The sequence below is a fragment of the Peromyscus eremicus genome, chromosome 3 (assembly GCF_949786415.1).
Source record: "Peromyscus eremicus chromosome 3, PerEre_H2_v1, whole genome shotgun sequence".
Taxonomy (NCBI): Eukaryota; Metazoa; Chordata; class Mammalia; order Rodentia; family Cricetidae; genus Peromyscus; species Peromyscus eremicus.
The window spans coordinates 117,941,608-117,960,132 of NC_081418.1; the positions used below are offsets into that span (position 1 = coordinate 117,941,608).

Genomic DNA, 18,525 nt, shown 5'->3' on the forward strand with positions numbered 1-18,525 from the left:
TAAATAAATTAGTGCAATAACAATTTTTAAATTAAAAATAATTGCAATAAAAATGAGTGCATAAATAAAATCCTAGTTTTAACATTCTAAACATGAGCTACAAAGCACCCTAATTTGATATTGTATCTTGTATATATGTCAAGTTTTCACATTATTCCCCACAAATACATATAAATTTAGGTGTTAATTAGAAATTCCTTTAAAGGAGAACAGAATACACATGTCTATAGGCAGACAGACACTGAATTTTGATTCCTATAGACTCCTACTTAAGGAAATTCTAAAAGAAAAAAAATCTTTGAGATGGGATAAAAATGATCCCAAAGAGAAGAACTGAGCTATGAGAAGACAGAATTAAACAAAGTTGTGTGAGAGTAATTCCACATAAAATTGATTGCACTAAACCTAGATAATAAAGAGAATACTTTCTTGTGAAAATCAAAAGAAGAAAAGTTAAAATTCATGACAGTAATGGAAGTACTTTGAAAAGTCTTACCCTGGACAGTAGATTGCCCATGTGGTTAAAGAAAGAAATAAAACTGAATCCCTGCTTCACATTACACACAAAAATCAATTTCAAGTTAATAAAAGTCCTAAATGGGACATTTTAAAAGAAGAAAGAAAACAGGCATGCATATTTATGGCTTGGGGGAGGGAAAGACTTTTTAGTATGACAGGAGAAATACAAATCATTTTTTAAAAAGTTTAACTTCATTAATAGTCAATATTCTGTTTGATGGAATAGACTGAGCTGAACATAACCATAGGCTACAGGCTGGGGATGTTGTAAGTTTTTCTTGGTAAAGAACTGATATCAAGAATAGGTAAAGAATTGCCCAGAATTAAAATGTGAAAAGCAAGTAACCAAATAGAAACGTTAAGTGATATTTGATAAGGTCTAAGGAAGTAATGGTACTTTAGCTGTTTTTCCAGTTGTTGTGGTAAAATACCCTGACCCAAGCAACATGGCGAGAAAGAGTTTATTGTAGTTCAAGGTTCAAGGGTGTGGCCCACCATGATGGGAAGTCACAGCAGCAGGAACTTAAAGCAACTGGTTAAGTGGCAGCAGAGACAGGGGGCAATGATGCTTGTACTCACCCCACTCTGGCTGTGGAACGGTGTCTGCCACAGGGCAATTTAATCTTAGAAGTTGAAGGAAGATCAGAGGGACCTCTTCCTTCTGTTCATTTTCATAAGCCTCTAGCCCACATAGGCCAGATTAGAATATTCTGGGGTGATACATTCAGAACCACCCATGACAAATAATCACTTAAAACATGATGGGAATGAAACTGAAGATTATACAAGGATAAAAGTATGGTTCCAATCAAAGTGATCCCAGGAGCCCTCAGGAGTAAATACTATGCACTTTACTAAATATGAGTCTTCATGATTTCATGACCCCTTAAAAAATATATAAAAATATGTAACTTATCTATACTCAAATTTAATGGCAATAAAGTTACTCCAAGAGTGAATAAAATACATCTGTATGACCTCTCCAGACTCAGGGAACATCAGGGAACAGGGCACAGAGAAAACAGTAAGGGTTGAGGATGGAAATGAGTACTATAAAGGGCTGTTTTCCTGGCATGGCATGGCTGAGACAACCCATGAAGACACAGTAGCAGTAGCTACCAGCTTACTGAGGAAATTAAAAACAAAAACAAACAAACAAAAAAACACAACTAATTTAGAGGAGGTGGGTGGTGGATGTAGTGAAGGCTTCAAAGAAAAGATGTTGTAGGTCTTTGAGAAAGGCCACCTGCTCTGCTACGTGGATAAAGAAAGGAAGAACATTCCACAAAGAAAAGAACAACTAATTAGAGTGGGCTAGATAATTGAGTGAGCATGCCATGTATCCTCTGACACAGGACATTTTTGAAAGTGAAAGAACACTGTTAATAATTACTCTAGCGCGTTACCTATGGACCCTACCATGTCCGGAGCAAGCCAGAATGTATCATCTCTCTGTGTATAATACAGTAAACTCCCAAGGCTCCCTTAATGGTTTGAAAACACACTGCAAAGTAAAAAAACAAATGCAAGAGGCAAAGTTGCTCAGATACGTAAATGACGAGTTAACGGATCCCACTTTGAGCACACAGCCAAGGGTAAGTTCAGATGTTAGCTATAAATGAAAACAAATTCTGCAGCAAGATTTTGGCAAGTTGCTGCATTGTTTTTCCCCAAACTGTGACCTTTAATTAACATTGCCTTTGTAACATTGTGTTTCCAGATATAGGGGCTTGCCTTGTTATTTAAAACAAGCCATAGAACAGAAACCTATTATGTTTTTAAAGATTACAGGGAAAAGCTGAGGAGGAGAGCTTTTAATCAAATGCATTAGCCATTCCAGGCAGTGCACTGCTGCTTGCCTTAATCCCTCTAGCAGTTTTCCTGTGACATAGTAGCAGTCTGCACCCAGGAGCTTAAAAACTCCCTGTTGTTGAAGGGAAGCAAGAGAATGAATAGAGAGAGATCAGGTGTTTCCGAACACCTTGCTAGCTGAACTTTCTTAGTCTTGGTGTTGACTTTCAGGGGGTTGAACAAGGAGGAGAATTTCCAAAGTGAGTGCTCCGTGGGGCTCTTCAGCCGCAGGTTTTTCCTAAGACATTCTAACTGACCTCTTTTCTTTACATTTATCCCCTCCACTGAGCCTTTTCTTTTCATTGTTTCTGCCCCTCAGTTCTGAAAGGATTGACCCTGACCCAGAAAATTTAAGAAGTTTTGCCTCATGCCAACTTCTCTTGTATTCAAGTTCCCTAAGGACAGGTGACATTACTTATTTCACCCAGCACCCCTTCCTAGAGGGAAGACGCCTTCAAGCACCTGGTTAGAGTTGGTTTGCTCTGAAGTTTGTATTCAGAGTCTGCAGAGAACCAATTCCAAGTCAGAAAGGACCTGCCCCTCCCCGAGTGTCAGGTTAAACAGTTAACAGGGAAGGTTTTTCTGCAGTGAATCTGTACACTGACTTCCCAGCAGAGTCTGCAGAAATGTGCCTTGTGGAGGAGGTTCAAGGTGGCCATGTTTGTCTGTATACAACCCTGCTCTCTGAAGAGAATTCAGCTGTGCTTCCCCCCAAGTGATTCTGAAGTCAGCTTACAAGACACCAATTTGCCTTGCCCCCTGGGAAAATCTATTTACTCCAAATGAGCCTTGCCTCTCCATTACCAATGCTTAAAAGATTCCTCAAACGTTGAAACTAAATTGTGAGATTTTCAAGAGTGTTTCACTATGCAATGAGATGAGAAATTCGCAACGCAATCCACATTCAGTGGGAATGAACACTGACTGCATTGCAGTAAAACACCATGTCTGCTTTATAACATGTCTCATAAAGCACTTTATTTTCTAAATAATCCCTTCCCTGTTGCTGTTCATATGTAAAGGCAGGCAATAAAGTAGATGAACGGACTCTGTGCACAGCGTTTTTGGTTGAGGTGACGGGTGCAGACAAACCTACAGAGCTGTCATTATTCCCACAGTCAGTCTTCTAAAAAGACTCACATGGTCCCATTCCCCAAATCCACACTCTGCTTGCAGCTCACATTATATTGCAATTTCCTCTTTGAGTTCTTAGATTTGTCATATTAAATTGCTCTGCTATCATTTGAAGTGAGAGTTATGGCCAAGTCGTGATCAGCTGACTAAAAGCAAATGTGTAGGGCAGGCAGTCCGTTCTGGAGATTCATGTGCAGCCAGCATGGCTGGGCTGGAACGCGGCTGTTCTCTTTATTGCTTATTACTTTCTTGTCTGTGTCAGAGCACAGAGAGAATTACTGCAGAGCGTAAAAACACTGTCAGTTTCTAATATCCAGCTTCTTATAAACAAACACATAAAGAGCTAAGTCCTACGTGTGCTTCTAGCCTGCTTTCCTGGCCCTCCTGTTTCTAGATTTTTACACTTCAAAGACAGGGATGTGAATAAACTCATGCGACTGTGCTTGGTTAGGCAAGCATGGTTCATGAATTGTGTATATGCTCAAAGCTCAAATGTATACCAGAGAAAGACACTTTTGAATCTGTTAAATTCAACAGGAGGACAGTCAAGAGAGGTAAATTCCAGACGGAAGAAAGTGAGAATGTGAAAGTGGAAAGTGAGTTAGGTAAATTGTCTTGTAGAAAAAGTAGTCCTTGCATGAAGGAGTAAGAGGACTTCCGTCAGACAGCTGATGGAACATGATACATTTTGACTAGAAATATGGACAAGAATGTCATTGGAAGATGTGACACATATACACACTTTTTTTTTTCTTTTCAAGACAGTCTCCCTGCTAACCTGAAGCACACTATGTAGACCAGGCTAGCTTCCAGCTCACATGGGTCTGCCTGCCTCTACCTCCCAAGGGCAGAATTTAAAAGTACTGTGCACCACCAACAGATGTGTCCTCTGAGATTGACTTTGCTGCTCGGTGCTCTGACTCCAAGTCTGTAATCCCAACACTTGGGAGACTGAGGAAAGAGGATCAAGAGTTTGGGGTTATTTCAATTTCAAGGGAGTTTGAGGTCAGAATAAGCAGCATCAGACCATGTCTCTGAAAGACACACACACACACACACACACACACACACACACACACACACACCACCTATGTGTGTAATATGAAGCTAACAGGCTGACAATTTTATCATTTAAATTCTTTTGCATTATACATTAATAACCACAATGCCTGGGATATTGTAAAGGATTGCACAACGGGTGGGCATGCACATGTGCATTTCTATTTAGGTAATGGCTCTTGTTATTTTAAGAAAGTAAAATGAATAATTCTCAATTTCTACTCCTTTTATTGATTTGAATCAATTTCCTTTGTGCTACAATCTTTTCGTATGTTTTCAGCTCCTATGAGAGTCTTGGTAATTCACAAGCTATCAAGAAACAGTCATTGAATTATATTAGTTCAAAAGTTTATATGAATTCCTGAAAGGTAATTTGACTCAGATAAGCTCTCATTCTTGGGATGTTAGTGACTCTGAGAACAGAACTGTAGATTTTCATACTGAAGCTTAGCTACTGAAATATGGGTTCCCAGGAAACTAATTTATTGGGCTTGCTGCTACAGTCAGATGCACAGGTGGTCCAAGTAAATGAACAGAAGGACAAGACAACACTCTTTGCTTTGGTTACTTAATAGCCTGCAGTTCACTGGGGCAGTTGATTGACATTTTGAGTGCCAGTGACTAAAGAGATCATCCAGTTGATCCATGGTCAGGCAGATTTGGTCCCCAAAGCATCTCAGATCAATAGAGTTCCTTTGCTTTGCAACCGGGCACTTCAGTCATGTTAAGAACTGAATCAAATCAGCTCGACTGCAATTTCAGCAACTCTTCTGCTGTCACCCTGAAAGTGGCATGTTCTGTCCATTTGATATACCTATCTAAACAGTGATTGCCAACCACAAAAGGGACTGTTTACCGAGGAGTCGTATTTTGAAGAAAGTTGCAGACAACTATGTGGAAAATTTTGCCCCTCTAAGTAGTTAATTATTTGTAGCATCCTGTGTAGTCATGGGACATGTGCTAAAGTTTAATCAGCATCGTTTACTACAAAGATGGCTCTCTTTCTCCATAAGTACTTAAGATGTTACCATTGCTGGGAAGACAGTTTCTAATATTTGTTTTTACCATGCTTCAAAAAGTTCACAGACAGTATTTCATGGTCTCAATAGTTTTTATCTATTTTAGACAATTCAGAAATATTGATTTATATTACAAGGCTTTATCTACTGGCATTTTTATACTATAGGTGGAAGTTAAATGGAACAGATGTTGACATTGGTATGGATTTCCGCTACAGTGTTGTTGAAGGCAGCTTGTTGATCAATAACCCCAATAAAACCCAAGATGCTGGAACATACCAGTGCATAGCAACAAACTCGTTTGGAACAATTGTAAGCAGAGAAGCGAAGCTTCGGTTTGCTTGTAAGTAGCAATTACATTCCATCCCAAATGTTTCTTTGAGCTCTTGTAATTGTATGAATACACTTTACGTACAGCACCTTCTGAAAGACCACATGGATTTGAATGTGGTACATGATAGTTTTATCTTTTATTCATATTTAGAAAATATTTTATGTGACTAATAAACTATAAACATGAGAAGGAAGTGGTGTGTTTCATAAGGCTTGAGATAGTTTGGTTATATGATCATTTGGTTATATGATGCTTTAAACAGATATAAGTTTACACGGAAATACATGCAACACCTACAAACATTGAACAGAGCACCTATGAGAAGGCAATTGAACTATCAGTAACCTAGTAGTTAATAAAGAAGTATTTTAACCATAGCCATTCGGAATGGAGGTATAGTTGGTTGTCAATTCATCAGTAAAGCCTACAATTCGCTGTGTTTTTTTCCATACAGTAGAAAAATATTTTAAAGTCCAGTAACGAAAAGTAGGTGTAAAGTATTATTTAACTTTTATGTTTATATACCAAATTAGAACACAGAAAAAATTAACTATATCTTAATATCACCACTTAACGATAATCTTTGCCTGTGTGAAGGAAGGCAGAATTTAGAACTAAAGAGCTGAAAATCAAAATCCAGGGACAGAGCTGTAAATGCACATTCTATTACAGATACCTTGAGGATTGCTGTTTAGCTACAGTTTTAAAGGTGTATGTATTTGCATATGATTATATATTCCCTTGTATAAAATCTCAACTCATATGGCAGTATGTTAATATCAAAGGTTTCATAATTACTAAGTCTGTTGGTGGTAACACTGTAGAATATTCTCATTAACAAAACCCTCTCTGGGAACAAAATATCAAATATACCTATTATAATATTCAGCACTTAATCTTTTATTCCTTTTTGATGGCATTTTTGCTCATCAAGAAATGAAATTTCCTAGAAATTTTGTAGATATCAGATTCTGGAGATATCTTGTTTGTAAATGTCTTCTGGGATAGTCTTCAATTTTCTTAGGTAAGCAGAATAATAGGAGGGTAATACATCTGATTAAGTGCCCAAGAACTAAAGTGCATTTACCTCTTGGTTTAATACAAGCTAGTATCTGTACTCACTTTTTCGTAATGACAAATGAATCTCATTAGGTTTATTTGACAGAGCAATTATAGAATCGTAGGTGTTCGGCATAGGGAAAAATTTCACTATTCAATGAATTGCAGCTCTGTGACTCTGATTTTTCTGGATTTCATAGCAAATTTTAACAATAAAAAGGGAGAAGGGCACTATTGCCAGCAAATTCACTTTCTAATAGACATTTAAAAAATCTATTTCTACCACCCCTCAAGATTATACTTTTATAAAAGTATAGTCCTTTTATTGTTAAAAAAACATTATGAAGATAGGATTTTATATTCAAGGATAGTTATTTGAATAGAAATAGTTCATCCCAATGAAGGGTTCTTTGTTTCACTTTTTGATGGGTTTTTCTGAAGACCAACATTTGAAACACACCTTGCTCTTCCTATATCACTAGTGACATAAGCATCTGTCAAACCTGTTCATCCCAGAGTTGTTGCTGACAACCATTCATTTCATTTAATGTCTATGGATGTTTTATCTGCATATGCGTCTGTATACTATGGGCATGCAGTGCCCACAGAGGCCAGAGAGAGCACTGGCTCTGTTGGAACTGGAGTCACAGGCAGTTATAAACTGTCATGTAGGTGCTAGGAATGTACCCCAGGTCTTCTGGAAGAGCAGTCATTACTCTTAACTGCTGAGTCATCTCTCCAGCCCCTTTCCAATTCTTACTATATGAAACTAGTTAGTCCTGACACTATATCTTGTCCCATAATTTATTTTTCTTCAAGTCTTTAATGAGCAATTAACTTCTTGACAACACATTCTTGTGTAAATTCATTTATCAAGTTATGGCCCTTTAAATAGGTCTACAATTCTTTACATGTGCTGTGACCTTTGCAGAGGACACTAGAAGCCAATATATCCATGCTATGAACTTCCAGTGCAGCTAATGTAGTGACCGTACTGTTCATTTTCAAAAGTGCTAGTCTCTTAGTATAACCTTATTATTAATTTACAGCTTATCCAATTATCTTCTGTTATTGAACTAAATTAAGAATATAGTATTTTCCTTCCTTATATATCCCTTCTCAGGAGCAGTCCTTTGTTCTACCACATTTGAATTGTTTTAAATATATTTCTTTTCACCTCCCTTTCCAACATGATGGTGTCTCCAGAGACATTATACATTCTTTCATTGCAGGTGGGAGTAGCTTTCTCCCACTCCAAACCTATGTGTTTCCTGATAGGGAAAACACTGCTGGACAAGTGGATCTCTCTCTTTCTCAGCCTACTAGGACTGAATGTTAGAGTTGAGGTCAGACCACTGGCTCAAAGCCCCTATGTGTGGTATAAGCATTTAACATAGGTAGTTTTTGTTAAGTTAGTATGGTGATTGATGCTTGTACTCTCAGTACTTAGGAAACCAAGGCAAGAGGATAGCCATGACTTTAAGGCTACTTTTTGCTACACAGTGAGTTCAAGGTCATTCTAAGACACAGAATAAAATTTTATTTCATAAGAACAAGAAATATGGTTGGGATGCAGCTCAATTGGCGGAGTGCTTGCCAAGCATGTGTGAGGTCCTGGGTGTGATTCAACACCATGTAAATTAAATGTATTTTTGTATATCTGAGATACTCATTGCCCTCCTGACTCAGTACCAGCAGAAAATTTCATGGCTATGTCTCCAACAGTATAACTAGTCTGTGTTGACCATGACATCATGTGTATCATAGAGAACTTCACTAAGATGAGGTCAAGTCAAACACTTAACATTAGTGTTCTCTGCACATTCTTATTCAGCCAGCTGCAAATCTAGCCAATTATTCTATAATTGAGCCCCATCTTCTATTTATCCTTAAAGCCATGGGAATTTTCTTATAAAATCAAGGATGTACTGTCTCTTCAGTCTTCCTCCTCTCTGCTCTCTCTTCATCTTGGAGCCTTGCTTCAGCTGTTTATCATAAAACAGTGAATAATCTTTTAAAAATGTAAATTAGATCATTCCACTTCCTTGCTTTATGCCTTCTTCTGTACCTTAAAAAAAATACATGACCATGTCATATTTTACTTTCTCAAAAAATGGGAAACTACTCATTTGGTACCAGAGCCTTGATACTTTATCTGATACCCAATACCGCCTTTTCCACTCTTTCAGTTAGCTGACTTCTTAAGCTCTTCCATTCTCAACTTCAGTGTAACAGTCTGTGGTGGTTTGATTAAGCATGGGCTCCATAGGCTAGTATAGTTGAACGTTTGTTTCCCAGTTGATTGACTGTTTAGGATGGATTAGGAGGTGTGATCTTGCTGGAGGAAGTGTATCTTGGGAGGCTAAGCTTTGTGGTTTCAAAATCCCATGCCAGACCCAGTTTCTCCACTTCCTGCTTGCAGAACACACTTCTCAGCTATTGTTACCACTCTGTTCTGATACCATGTCTGCCTACCTGCTGTCATGCTTCCCACCACAATGGAAATGGATTAACCCTCTGAAACTGTAAGCAATCCCACAGTTATGAGTTGCTTTGGTCATGGTGTCTCTTCACAGCAACAGAATATCAGCTATGTGACCCAGCCTAAGAGATATTTTCCATAACTCTTTTTCTTGCATAACAAGATATGTATCTTTTACTATCTTCTGTCTACCTTTCTCCAGACCTCTACTTCAACATCATAGCATTTCTGTTCCTTTTACAGGATTTGAAAAAAACTTGGAATGGCTGTATATTTTCCCACTTATTTTTGATACTTCTGATAGCATCTCCATTCTGAAGACCTGAGATCACTACCTCCATCCTGCATTTGCAGAGTCTCCAGCAGTTTGCGTGTATGAATGCAGGCATTTGTTTGCTAACTCCTCCCTTAGTAATGAGTATGTTTCTAAATCTAAGTTTTAAAAGATGCATTTTTACAAATACACACCTTTTATATTCTGACCATTTCAACATGGGAGAAGTTTCATAGAGATTTTATAGCAATGGAATGAACAAGGTTATGAATCAAGGCAATTTTCAAATGCATTAGTGGAAACATCAGAAAGATTGTGACAAAATGATTGAGAAATCTCTTTTATAGGCCTCTGATGTTACCTGATGACATTCTTAGCTTTGGGATTGGTGATAGCTAGTGGTCTATTAAAGTTAATAGATTACACAAGGCTTTTATTTATTGGTTACAGGATGTTAGTTCCTACACAGATGTGGGAAAGGTTTGGCTATTTTGGGGGCTAACACTAGTCCTAGAGAAGATAATTAGGCTCTGGACCTACAACGTTTCAACATTTCCCCATCACTATAGTTCTAATCAGTCAATCATTTATAGCAGATACAACCTCTTTTGAGGAATCTCATTCACACTAGTATTTGTAGATGAAATTCTAAATGGTCTTATTAAATAAGAAACTCAGAGCCAAATACAGAGTTAAAGCCTAAGAAATCAGAGCAAGAGCCATGACTCCCTTTAGCTTACCACTCGCTGTCATCCTTCCCCTAAGAGAGAGAGAGAGACCTTCTTCCTGTATGTCTTGTGTTTTATTGCTTTCCTGTTTTGCCTTCTCATTGGCTCTAAACCCAACCACATAACTTCCTTGTCACTGCCTGTCTATACAGACCTCCTGGTCTCTATGGTTGGTACTGGGATTAAAGACTTAAGGGTCACGATGCTTGGCTGTGTCCTTGACCACACAGAGACTCTGCCTGCCATGTGATCAAATTAAGAGCATGGGCTACCACCACCTGACTTCTATTCCTGGCTCACTAATGATCTCTGATCTCCAGGCAAACTTTATTTATTAACATATAAAGAAAATCACATTTCAGCACATTTAAAATATCACCACAAGTATTCAAAAATTATTTTCAATTGGTTGAAGCAAAAAGTCATTCTTTAATAAATAAAATGTCAGTAAAGCATAGGTATCCTTTAAATATCTTTAAATTATTTTTTCCTCAAGCATTTGTGTAATCCTTGAAGACTAATGTTACTTTTTGACCACACTCTTTGCCCTGTACCATATAAATGAGCCTATGTCCTCATCTTGAATCATGTGGATTTTACGGCTAAGGGAACTTTATATATTTCCTAGCTTGTATCCTTATAAAAGTGAAAGTGAAGATTGGAATAGATGAACTATTCATTTTTATTACACAGGTAATAGTTTCCAGAGCCAAAGAAATCCAGCTCTCAGCTCCTAGTTCTGAGCTAGCTTTTTTCTCCTTCAGCCTAACCTAGTTCATAAGATAAGCATCCCTTAATCTTGATGTAATAAATCACATTTTTCAGATATCATTTACATACTTTGTTTTAGCCATTAAAAAAGTATGTAGAGGTAGATTTATTATGTCTATTTTAAGGCTTATTAAAAATTATCTCATGCAGCTTTTGTTGACAGAACTGGATAATTTCTCATATTGGCACTTAACATCTTTAACTTGTAATAATTGACCTAGACAAATTTTCTAGTTCACTAGAGATGATGCCTCTTAGAATATGTTCTCGTTTTGCTGCACAATATCTTTTGAAAATAATTTTTTCTTTAATTAAACAAGTACAGCATAATGCAGGCTCCTCTTAGTGAGATATGAACCCTTTCTTGAGCATTACTTATCATAATGTAATTTGGAGAGGATTTTGCACTTTGCTTTTTGATACCTACTATTGTGGGGATTATTATCTGGCCATCAGCAGTCATCTCCCTGGCTGCCACTTACCCTACTGCATACCTTTCCACCCTTTAATCCTTCTACTACACCTGGGGCTACAGAATGTGATTGACTAATTTGTCCAGTGCCTGGCACTTAGGAAACTCTCAGTAATATTTTTGAATAAATGAATTAATAAATGAATGAATGAGAAATAAATAAGTGTTGAATCAACACACATAAGAATGAATGAGCACTGAGTCCAGGGACTTTCTTCTGTTCCTTTGGAGTGCTGTGTGGGTGTGTGCAACCCTTACTGCTTTAAGGCTGAGCAGGAGGTGATTGGTATCTTAATTCCAGATGTGGACCTGTGCTGGGTGGGTAAACCTAACCTGCACCAAAAAGGCAATCTTGTGTGAGATATAGCAAATGTGCCCTCATATGGGAGTCAAACTGAGACTGTGCCTGGCTTCAGGGGAGTGTTCAGGAGTGTCTCAAACCCTCATTCATCCCATCCTCTCTGTCATTGAGAAGAAAGTCGAGTTGAATGTTATCATTCTTCCACAAGCAAGCAAATCAGTAGACAAAGTTGAGAACATTTATTTTCAAAGTGTTACTTCCACAGCATGATAGACACATTTCCAGAGGCTGTGTCTGTGTAGAAGAGGATGCTCAGCCTCATCTCCAAGCATCCATGCTTCTCCACTTAGGCAACCCAGACTAGATCTACTGGAGAGTCAAGATGCTGTCATCAGCAATAAAAGTTTTCTCTGACATATAGACATGGATCCCAGGAGACTAGGGATATAGCTCTGTATTACAGTGCTTTCCAAGCATAGGCAAGACTCTGGGTTACATGCCAACACTGCCAAAAAGCAAACAAGCAAATTCAAATTTACATTTCTACACTTGCAAAATCATCATTAAGGAGAAAATTAAGCCAGGCTTGTTGGTACATGCCTATAATCCTAGCACTCAGGAGGCAGAGGCAAATGGTTTGTGAGTTGGAGGCCTGCCTGGACTGCATAGTGTGTTCCATGTCATCCAGGACCACACAGAGAAATTCTGTTTCACAAAAAATAAATAAATAAAATGATAGACAAAAATGGGGGAGATGTAAGCTTGAGAAGTGGAGGTTCTGTTTTGTTTATAATTGGAATGGAATTTGCTCCATTTCATTTATTTCTTCAATCACAGCTGTAGATCTCTGGCCTTCAGCAGCTCTTTGGGGTGGAAACACTCCTCTCTTAGAGATGAAAAATCCCCTAAGAGGTCCTAGCCTCAGAAAGTTATGCAAATAAAAGTCCCTTTTCTCTTATTTCTTTCCTATATTTCCCTCCCTCTCCTTTCTTTTTGAAGTGAAAATAGCAACGGCCATTTGAAATGCTTAGGCATAATCAGGTAAGAATGCAATAAATGGAGGCAATTCTTTGGAATCAGTCTCAGCTCCTTCTTGGATGCCTGTGACCTCAGATAAGGTGTTTCTCCCTACTTCAGATTCTTTACCCATAAGATGGAGGTTAGTTACTCTACTCCTTTGGCTATAAGGATCAAGTAAACTAATACTTGTAAACTCCTAAGTAATGTTTTAGTATGGCTAAGGCATATTAAGCATTCTTATATGTTTATTATTCTATATTGGATATTATACTAGACATTTTGGAAGCATTATCTCAGTTAATTCTCAACATAACCCAAGGATTTGTAGACTTTATGTTCATCTTATAGCTGAAGGACTTGAAAATTAGTGAATTGAAATCATTCAGGATACAGGGGTAGGAATAGATACCAGCATAGGACCCTGGTCACCTAATGCCCGAGCAGTTGACAGTAACCCAGTGCCACTTTCAACATTTTCCTAAAACATTTTGTGCTGAATACATTGATTTGGTTGCTTGATAAGATGATTCCTTGATAGATACAGATTTATCATTGCATTTATAACCTTTGCTATAGTAATCCATAATTTTTGTTTAACATTTTCATTATAAATGTTCTTGATACCATTATGCTGTTGATTTGCTCTTAACATGAAAATTCTTATTTTGTATACCATAATTATGCATATATTTGTGACTCAAATTTTCATATAATTGGTTTCAGGTTCTATAATGAGAATAATTAATACCAATATTTCTGCTTGAAAAGTTAAGAGACAAATTTCCAATTTATTTCAAGTAGGCTGTAAAACACTCTAAATATTGATATTTTATGACAAACACTGGTGGGTGGGTAAACTGTGATCCCCAACAGAACATGACATATTACAAGTTTCTTACTCCCATATCATTCCCCCCCCACAGATGACAAAGATGTACTTTAAATGTCAATTATGATGAAGATCTTTCAAGAGAATAACCTAATAGCTACAGATATTAGCTCATCAAACTGATAGCTTTATAAATACTGTTTGGGGCCTTCTTCTAGTGAGTTCAGCTGTTTTATAACAGTTCAGATCTGCAAAACAAAAGACCTAAGCTATTCATCATCTCAAGTTGTTGATGACTATAATTTATACATAAATAGCTGCAAATTGTTCCTGGTACAATTAACTTCTTTACCAAAATCCACTTACCTGCTTGAAAGATAGGAAGACTAGCATTGCCTTGGCAAGTGTCCATAGTGCTAGTATTCTAGTGGAAGCAATAGATGGTATGTAGACTTACACTTCTCTCTGTTGACATAAAGCTTGAGGTAGTAGATGATAGATAAGGGCCAGGGATAACCCTGAGTTTATACAATGGAAAGAGGACAGAAGCAGAAACATGAAAATAAAGGGAGAGGGGAAAATAGAAGTGAAAAATGAAATAGAGTACAAAAGCCACTCCATTTTGGCACTCTTCAACATTATATGGCAGATGTGTCTATCAGGGTGGAGTAACTAAGGCTGGGAGTGTAACTCAGTGGCGGAGCTTTTTCCTACTGTATGTTTAATCCCCAGTATCACAAAGAAAAATATAAAAACCACTCCGAGGGTAATTTCAGTAACCTTTGTCACTTGTGCCAGTCATCATGTTTTCGTACAGTAAAACTGTCAGATGGAGCCCCAGCAGCTGGTGGAAAAGTTCTTCCCTGGGTCTGCTACATACAGTCAGTCTTGCCTGAGTTCCTAACTGTGGCACATCATCTACTGTGAGGCTGAAGGTGGCTTGGGTGATAATAATAGAAAGAATTACACGGAAAATGATGAGGATTTTGTCAACCTTGTTTTTGGTCCCTAATTACTTCTTGTATTTGCTGTACTTTTCAAAAGTTTGTTGTTTGAAATATTGAAAGAATTAGCTTTTCATTCACAGCTAAACTGTAGAATGGGCAGTCAATCAGAACAAGAGACATGAATTTGATAGATGGCCAGCTCTGTGACTGGCTTGACTGGTTTTTAATTAGTAAAGCTGCTGAAATAGGCAAACTTTTGTTTCCGGGCAACAAATGTTGATAGATGGCTGTTTGGATAAATAATTTGTGAATATTTAGGTCAATTAAAACTTAATCAAGGAACATTTGGGTGTCAAAACTGAAAATATTTACGATGCAAATCGGGTCTTCAATGTAAGAATTTCTTTTTCTTTTTTTTTATTTGACTGCTTGGAAAAACTCAATCCAAAACTTGCTGAGTTTCTAGGAAAATGTTCTCATAAAAGCAAATAGTTTCTGCCACCAAGTGCAGTAGTAGAGACATTGATGGTGACAACTGATGTTGGCTGCAAATTCAGTAATGTGACTCTTAAGATTTTAATGTACAAGCAGGTGCTAGTCAATTGTAATTAGGATTATCCCCTTTCAGACTTCTCATAGTTGCATTTGGAGTCTGTAAGACAGAAAATAGTAGTTTGTGGCTAAAAAAAAAAAATCTGTGAGGTATTGATTTTTAAAATATCAGAAATTTTTCTAAGAATATAACATATATGAAAATATATATATTTGAAAGATATATGAAAATAAGTATATATAAAGTTCAAATGAGAATTTATAAAAGTTTGCCCAGACATGTCTTTTTAAAACTTAGTGAAATTAAAGTCAATTCATACTTCCACCCCTCTGTGAGGGATGAAACATAAAAGGGAACATGAGAAGGTAACCAAACATATGAGACACCAAAGAATAAGGAGTGTCTATTTGGAGAAGGACTAGCAAGAGAGAGGAGAGATGGAAGAGGAGAGTGTGGAATAAGATCGAGTATAATAATAAATACACATGGAATGTCACAGTTGAAACTTTACTAAAAAATAATTTAAAAATCAATTGTTAGAAGAAATGAATTTACCAAAATGTATATTTTTAATATTATAAATTAATAATTTAGTCAATATAATGAAAAGAGTAATGTTAATTAAGTCATGATGATTATTTTTTAAATTTCAGCTTTAAACACTGTAGTTTTGTACCCAGGGAGAAGGGATACAGAGCAGTTACTCTAACTGGACTGATCTTCTTCCATCACACATGCGTACAGATAGTCACTTAGGCTTATTCCTCAATCTAATTAACTATCTTTAGTATGCTGCATGGTAACTACTGCTGATGAGATATTTACTTTCTCTCCAAAATTCATATATTAAAATTGTAACTCCCCAAAATGGAGTTAGTTGCCTCATAAAATCATTACTAGGAGCATTTTTTTCTCCTGTACCTTGAAAAGAGGGTGGGCCACAAATCAAGATGTAGGCACTCACCAGCTGCCCAGTCGCCTCACACTTTGATCTTGAACGTCATAGCATGCTAATTTGTGAGAAGCACATTTCTATTGTTTTTAAGCTATCTATCCACTCTATAGTACTGTGTTACAGCGACAATTACAGACTAGTGCAACAGATCCCAAATGATATGTGTGTTTGCAAATTGTGAATATGATCCCATCTTTTTAAGGCTTTTCAGTTACAATTAAAGATCTAAAGATGAGATCACTCAGGACTACCCAGGTGGATCATAAATCCGTATAAGAGAAGATGTACAAAGAGGAGACATGGTGCCCACAGATACTGGGAGGGGTGCAGTCCAGGGAGGCTGTGGTCACGTGAAGCCATCAGAAGCCAGGTGAAGCAAAGTAGTGTCCCCTGGGCCTTTGGCATGAGCACAGCTTTGCAGGCACGCTCCTTTTGGATTTCTAGCCTCTAATGTTTTGAAAGGGAAAAAAGGCTCTCTGAAGATACCAAATTTGCTAACTTTTGGGGGATGGTCTCAGAAAATCAACAGGCCAATATATACACAGGTCATTTCCTCTTCTTTGCTGATACTGATCAAGAAAATGACAAGGCCGTGTGGGCAATGAAAACAGTGTGGGGCTTTCTTTACTTAGCTGTATTAGTGTGAGAGCAATGGCCTCGGTGACACAGGGATTTATCTGTGGACGTTTTGTGTAACACTGCATTTACCGTGGAGAGCCTAACAGGGTTTTGAACTTTATGTAATAGTATAATTTGACCAAATAATGATAATGGTCATTGAAGAAATTCAAAAAGTAACCTTGCTGTTTCCCCAGCACGTTTCATTCTCCCGCTTGGACCAGGATTGGCCCTTTCTTCAGAGGACAATAATTTGAAGTGATTCAGAGGAGGTTGTTAGCCCTAGGTTGCTCTCTCTGGATTTCTTGCTTTTTCTAGGTCATTCTCCCTGAATTTGACCCCTTTGTCTGGCATTCTAAAGCCCCAGAAACTGGCTATTATCACATTTAGAGTGTGTGACCTACCTGCAGCTGTAACAGTTCTACTGTGGTCTCCCAGGCATTGTTATCACTCACGCTGTGACATTTCGAGCCCCAGAAAGCCCCTGTGCTAGCAAGGGTTAGCTACTCCCACCTTCCCCATCAGCACCTTGTCCTGAGTGAGCTGTAATGTGAGAGAGCCTTTTACCTCAGAGCTGACAAGTGTTTTATGCACCACAGCAACTAGTTTTTATGTCTCAGCTACAATACACAGTCCGTTTAGAGAGTAAAGCACAGTTTAGGGTTCAGAGGTTAAATCTCAGATTTGAAACATCATGAAGAGATGGATATGTGTTTTCCATGAACTCAATTATTCTATCAGAATTTTCCAGTGATCCGATTCTGTCTTAGCTTCTGAGCCTTTAATGGATGATATTGTAGGCCAGCAATTTGTCCTGGAAACGTGTATTTAGGTTATACACTAATTATGATCAGAGTGTTAATTTGCTTTGACAGTTGCATTGTTTCCCAGCATTAGCATTTTAGATCTGTTCATTTTCTCATAGCATCTACTTTAAGGGGAAGGAAGGTATTCTTGTGGAAAGAGTAACCTATTAGCTTGGCCTCATAAAATTTAAATTTACTGTACTATAAATACCCTCATCTAAAAGTCCTGGAAGTAGAATGGATGATGAGGCATGGGCATCATCAAACAGATATTTGATGTCACTGACTGCTTTTTTCTTAGTTTCTTCAAACATCCCTAGAGTGACAGAAAGCAGCTGGGTGTGGTGGCACATGCCTTTAATCCCAGCACTCAGAAGGCAGAGATGATTGGACCTCAGTGAGTTCTAGGCTAGCTAGGGATACTTAATGGAGTGGAGAAAAGATAAAGAAAAGAAGATTTACACAAAGATATGACTGGGAGCAATCAATATTTGAGGAATAATGAATGAAAGTAGGAGAGACAGGAATTGCCTTTAACATGCTGCCATATTGTCTTGAATGAAGAAATGCTCTCTTTACATTTCTAAAATTGGGAGTTATCCCCTAATAAGTCATCAATACAGTATTTATCTTTCATACTATAAAATTCCCTAATTTGAGGTACAGTAGTCAATGATTTCTTTCTATGTTCACTAAGTTGTTAAGGAGCCATCTCTGTCCAACTTTGAAAGGTTTGCATCAGTTTTAGAAGCAATCTGACAGCCGTTAACACTGTTTCTCTTACCTCCTCACAC

At 37.6% G+C, this 18,525-nt stretch overlaps 1 protein-coding gene across 6 annotated transcripts in view; it reads left to right on the plus strand.

Annotated features, from left to right (window-relative positions):
- The first annotated feature begins 5,768 nt into the window (after positions 1-5,768).
- The window catches only part of LOC131906031 (contactin-4), a 350,158-nt gene continuing 337,401 nt past the window's right edge, over positions 5,769-18,525 (plus strand). For all 6 annotated transcript variants that reach the window (XM_059256813.1, XM_059256815.1, XM_059256814.1 and 3 more), the window contains exon 1: positions 5,769-5,925. In XM_059256813.1, the coding sequence (XP_059112796.1) occupies positions 5,784-5,925 (142 nt within the window). In that variant the 5' untranslated portion in view covers positions 5,769-5,783. The remainder of the gene's footprint in view (positions 5,926-18,525) is intronic.